A 6,170-nucleotide genomic window follows, 5' to 3' on the forward strand; every position below is an offset into this window, starting at 1 on the left:
TATATATAGAATGATGAAGCACCATCTTTGTTCCAACACCATGCACAACGTTTCATGTCTCCACTTGTTTGTGCTTAAAAAGGGTGGAGGGTTTGAATTTTGGCCATTATCAAGTTGGATTTCAGCCGTCATATTTCAGCTCTGATGCAGAATTGACCTAGTGGCTTGTCAGACTCAAACTTGGTTTAGTCTGAGTCAGAAAATGGATGAATGTTTTTTAAAATTACAGCCAAGAGATTCAGCAAGACAGAATGTTCTTACTGCTTAATTTTGATCCGCCTTTTATAAATAGCAAAATTTTGTCGTAAAAAATTTTTTTTCAGCTCTTTTTTGTAATTAAAATTAGATTAGCTTATGGACAATATTTAAATTTTTTTCCCTCCTCATCTCTCTGTCCCCTGGTATCTTTATTTGCAAAGCCGTTGACATTTTAATTTCATCTTGACAGGAAGATGCTTGATGCTCGTATGCCTTTCTCAATAGTAGCGTGTCCCACCTGCCTTACCGTGTTTTAATTTGTCCGTGTATATATTGAGTTTTGTGCCTCTCGAATGTGTTTTCTGATTTGCCTTGGCYAGGCAGTGTGGTCTTCACATGACCAATCAAATATGTCAAACCACCAGTGTTTTCTCTGCACATGTACAACAAGAAAATCTGGCTTCAATTATTATCGCACCCCAAGGGGGACTTCCAAAATTCCTTCCCTCCTCATTTGTCAGAAATGAAGCTCTCTAGTTTCCTGCGATTTGCTGAAATATGTCTTTTGATATTAAATCACACCATTTTCCACTGGCTGCATGACCAAGACAAATGTTTATCATATTTATTTATGTCATTGGAGATGACCCTGCTGTTCAGCAATGCAGAGCCTTGGCTGCAGATTCCCATGTTATGTTGATTATAAGAGAGAGAGTCTCCTAAATAAGCTGAAGCTAAGAGATAATTTGGAAAAGCATATGAGGTAACTGTGGTTTCTTTTTTTTTTTTTACATAGGGTTGAGGATGATAGAGGTACTGCTACATAAACCCTAATGAATTTAGACTGACACATCCCACCCAAATCTCCCTGAGCTCTTAGTTTGATTTATATTATGYTTTGTTGATAAATGTGGTTCCAAATGTTGATTAAGGATCTGTTTCACTTGTTTGTATGTCAACAAATCCAGCGAAATCCAGTTATGCACCTCTGATCTCCGGTTGCCGTTGTTTTTGTACTTGGTGCTTATTGTCATAACATCGTGCTCTGGTAGAGGCCTTTTCAGTGTGGCGAGAAAAGGGAAATGCTATCTGAAAATTGCCATTGACAGCGCTGAAACAAATAGGACTACTCATGCTGCCGCTACATCTGCAGCCATTTTAAGTCTTTATTTATRCCATTTAAGCTCTCATTTGAATTCACCAGCACAAATAAACATTTCATAATGAACCAAAAGCCCTGATGTCATATGCAGATGTTGAATTTTGATTATTCCTTTTGCCTTGTGAATTCGTCAGAATCTTGTCTCTCAAAGGCAAAATAGATGACATCATTTTTTCTTGGCACTGGAGGAACGCTGTTTTCTCCTTTGACTGCAGTCATCCAACTATAGACGGAGYGCTGCCCAGTCCTGACATATCGCTACATCTCCCCTGGCCCATTCCAATTTGTGTATACTGTAAAAGCTCCGTGTTTTTCTAGACAGAAATAGAAAGCAAAAGGCAAAAAGAGAAACAGTCTCCAGACTCCCGTGCTGTTAAGCCAAGCTTTAAGCAATGTTTACTGCCAATAATAAGATGGCAAATTCCAAAATTCTATAAAAACAACAAATGATTTCACCTGTGGCATGTGGGGGTCATTTATCTGAGGTTTTGTTGTATACTCACCACAAGCTTTGATATAGTTGTAAATCACACTATAAGAAACATGAGCTACTAAAACTCTGAAAGGTTTGAAGAAGGGTAAGTAGTGTCAGGAAATATTTACAGTTGTTCTGCAACAGAATACCTGGAGTACTCAAAGATCACAATAGAAAATCCAGYCTGCCATAAAACCTCCTCCTATTCAGAAGTTTAGTTTACATTGAGCTGCTTTTTGAAGGTGAATTTTGTCTAACATGTACAGTCATCTCCTTTTTATTTATTTATTTTTGCATCTAAACTTACTGCATTGCTACAACTTAAAATCATGTTAATCTRTAAATCAAGTCACCAAGTCTCTCTTCTCTCTGTAGACGGGCACTGAATCTGGGGGTTCTGCGTGACCCWGGCTCCGAGGTGGAGGATCGTCAGTATCAGATCGACCTTCAGTCTATCAACATTGGGACTGCTCAATGGGAGCAACTCAAGCCAGAGAAGGAGGGAGTCAAAGGAGGCATGTCAGCAGAAAGTGAGAGGAGCTCCCAAAATCCAGCTCTAGAATGGAACATGGCTAGCAGGTCAGCCCACACTTCACTGTACTTACAGGTTAGGGTCTCCTATCCTAGTCCTGGATGGTCACTATCCTGCAGGTTTGAAGTACCTGTAWAATCAGGTTTTTCTAATAAAAATGAAGACATTTTTGGAAAGATAACATTGATAACGTATTAGAAAAACATTTTTACCCCGCTGAGATAAATAGTTGTTGAGATCTTCACATGTGAGTTACAGGAAGTGATGTCAAAGAGGAATGTCTGCATGTAAACAGAGCATTGCTAAAATGGTTGACAACACAGACTGTAGACAATAACCTGATGGGGTTTTTCTSTTATTTTGAGTCTCTATCAGAGATGAAGAGTCAGAGTTCAAATAATTTAGCTTTAATAAACAAAGACCAGGGRGTTCATTTACTGCAGGACTTCCCCGTTTGATGTCACTTCCTGTTTCATTTTGGCTGAGACAAGTTTAAAAGAAAATCTGCCAGTTATGTGACAAAATTAGTAAAATCATGGGTTTTTTCCCAAGTTTCTTAAATATAAAGATGTTTTCTTTGACTTTTTGGAATTAAAGGAAAATGCATGTCACAGGCACTTGAAGAGGTTCTCTGCTCTAACACACCTGATTTGAATATATCGATTATTAACAGGCTTCTGCAGAACTTCAAGAGGGGATTCAATCAATGAATCAGGTGTTGGAGCAGAGAAAAAAATAAAACATGCAGGTTTAGATTGTAAATCAACACTGGCACACCATTTGTACCATGTCTCTTTTTTCAGCCTTAGTTAATTTTGTTTATTTATTTGCTTTATTACATTGATAAGAATTGTTTTGTTTTGAAACACATTACCTTAGTGGCTCTGGAGTCAGCAATATCATAATTTTCTTCTTTTTTCCACACTATTTCTGATAAAAGTATCTTGGTAAGCACTGGATGGATTGATAGCAGTTTGGCTTCAGTATGTTTTTATCTTGAGTTTGTTGTTCCATATTGTTTTATGGTGTTTATAGTCGCTCTTACATTCAGGTCAGCATGTGGTCAGTGAGTTAGCACCGTATCGTGTAGCCTCTTCTCTCACACAGCATGTGGTCAGTGAGTTAGCACCGTATCGTGTAGCCTCTTCTCTCACAGTCATAACTACAAATCCTGTCTTTTTTTTTCTAGTCTCGGTAGCCTAAACAAGCACAAATGTAACAGCCTGTTTGGCCTCACATCCTCTTTTTCCGCTTATGTATTGAGAGGGAACAGGCCCAAAAATCACAGAATTATGGGCAAAGGCTGCTGTTTTGTTCTCTGTCCATTAAAAATAAGCCTGATGGAAGAATTTGTTGCAGAATCAACACAGGGTTGTTTGAGACTGCGCTGCCAGGGCACTGGGACATTAGGTGACACATGCTGAGATACATGTATGTTCACAGTAACCCTCATACATCAATACTTTCTACTTTAAAATTTAGATCTCATACTCTCACACACAGTTAGTCTTTGGAGTTCTGCCAGGAAAAAGCAGACTGTTGTCAGTGATACTGATGTGTGAGCTCTCTGCACTCATACCTGCAGTGTTTTTTATTTATTTTTTTATTTTTTTTTTGTGGCAGCAAGTCAAGATTTTTTTTACTGGAAAGTCTTTTATTATGTTTCTTTACTCTGAATGAGCTTTTGCTACTGTTAAGGTTCTATATAAATGCAAACAATGCCCATGAAGCAYGTAAAAGTCAAGTCAAAGTTAGTAACTTTACCTCTTCACAGTCTAGACGACACAAACTACTTCTTCACTCAAGTGTTGATATGATTAAACAAAGAGTTAGAATTGACTGAAAAATATTTTTTGCTTTCTTTTCAAAAATAGTATAATTTTTGGTGCTGGTTAATATTTGAATGTAATTCTCAGCAAAATCCACATGTATTTACAAGAACATTTATAAATGTTCACAACATACTGTACATTTAGTTCTAAAATATTTTATTAACAGGAACACTTTGACTGTCTGCAGAGTCAGCACGGTGGATCAGTGGTTAGCATTACTGCCTCACAGCAACAAGGTTCTGGGTTCAAGCCCCAGGTTGGGCCTGGGGTCTTTCTGCGGGGAGTGATTGGGTTTTCTCTGGATACTCTGGTTTCTTCCCACAGTCCAAAAGAAATAAAATAAAATAAAATAAAATAAACGTGCATGTTTAAGTTGCCTTCATTGCCTTCTGGTTAAATGAAGGTAAAATAAAAATAAATAAATCTTATCAGGAAAGACAAGTACTATTTACTAGTAAGTACTATTGTACTATTTTGAATACATTTTTCTGGAAAGTGAAATTTTAGTTTAATTCAGTTTAAGCTAAAGTCTAAAACATGACAAATATGTGAATATTTCCCCAAACATGTGGGAAGCCCACCCAAGTTTTACCATTGTAGAAAAACATTAGTTCTCTATTGTGTTACAGAATCCAAACCACTTCTAACATAGATGTGATGTGTACTTTTGCTCAACTAGCTCAGCACAGCACTTTGGCTAACATGAGCATGAGTTTATTCTCAGTCTCATCCACTTTCTTGTGTCTCTGCCTCCAGTGGAGGAGTTTAAATATCTGGGTGTTTTGTTCACAAGTGATGATAGGATGGAGTGGGAGATGGATTGACAGAGTGGAGCCTCATCCTCAGTAATGAGGGYGTTRCTTCGGTCRRTCATGGTGAGGAAAGAGCTGAGTGAAAGGCAAAGCTCTGGATTTACTGGTCTGTCTACGTTCCAACCCTCACCTATGGTCATGAGGCGTGGATCATGACTGAAAGAATGAGATCCTGGATACAAGCGACCAAAATAAGCTTCCTTCGTAGGGTGGCCGGATTTAGAGATAGAGTGAGGAGCTCAGAGTAGAGCTGCTGCTCCTCCACATAAAAAGTAGTCARTTGAGGTTGTTCATCTGATCCAGATGCTTCCTTTTTAGARGTGTTCCAGGCACGTCCCACTGGTAGGAGGCCTAGTAAGACCCAGGACTCGCTGGAGGGATTATGTACCCTCTCTGGTCTGGGAACACCTCGGGTCCCTCAGGACGAGCTGGAGAATGTCGCTGTGGAGAGGGACGTCTGGGTTTCTCTCCTGGRCATGTTGCCTCCGTCTACTAATAAGCGGCAGAAATTTGCAAGAAAAAAAGCTGTTTCAGACAATCATACAATCTACATTTAGATGTGATTAACTTTTGCAGTCAGCTTCCACTGCAGCTAATCAATCTCAACTAACCCCAAAATTAGTCAGTCATTTTCACAGAAACTGAGCTCAGATGTGGTGTGATAGTAGCTGAGTCTCATCCCCAACACGAACCTTGAGAGTTAACAAATATTTGTTTAAATTGTTAGTAGAGTAAGGCTGGTAGTGATTTATTAAAAAAATGAACTTTTAACTAAATTCTGTAAAATTGTTGAGTTTTGTGGTTGTATTGACCCATGTTTTGATTCTGTAAAGAACTCTTTGAGTAGAAAAATAAATACCTGTCGTCTTTTTTTCCCGTTTGTCGTGTGGGCTGTTAATTCTGTCTCTCTGTATAACTTTTCCTTCTTTAACTCAATATGTTTTTCTGTCATTAAAAAGAAGGCTGATGCCAAGTCCATTTAGTCTAAAGGGTAATGAGGAGAGATGTTGTGCTCCCTTGTAATTTCAGGATATGATTTTAAACATTTAAAATTTGTATTTCTTCAAAGAACCTTAACACGTATGGATTTATTTTTTACATTTTTTGTTCCTTTAAAAATTGTCACATTTTAACATGAGTCTCATGTACAGTATGTTTT

The 6,170-nt window shown here is 38.1% G+C and overlaps 1 protein-coding gene across 2 annotated transcripts in view; it reads left to right on the plus strand.

Moving 5' to 3' along the window:
• Positions 1–6,170, plus strand: part of vps13b (vacuolar protein sorting 13 homolog B) — a 394,105-nt gene that overhangs the window by 249,745 nt on the left and 138,190 nt on the right. For both annotated transcript variants that reach the window (XM_014010833.1, XM_014010832.1), the window contains exon 32: positions 2,211–2,414. In XM_014010833.1, the coding sequence (XP_013866287.1) occupies positions 2,211–2,414 (204 nt within the window). The remainder of the gene's footprint in view (positions 1–2,210; positions 2,415–6,170) is intronic.

This window comes from Austrofundulus limnaeus, unplaced genomic scaffold (assembly GCF_001266775.1).
Source record: "Austrofundulus limnaeus strain Quisiro unplaced genomic scaffold, Austrofundulus_limnaeus-1.0 Scaffold74, whole genome shotgun sequence".
NCBI classification, from domain to species: domain Eukaryota; kingdom Metazoa; phylum Chordata; class Actinopteri; order Cyprinodontiformes; family Rivulidae; genus Austrofundulus; species Austrofundulus limnaeus.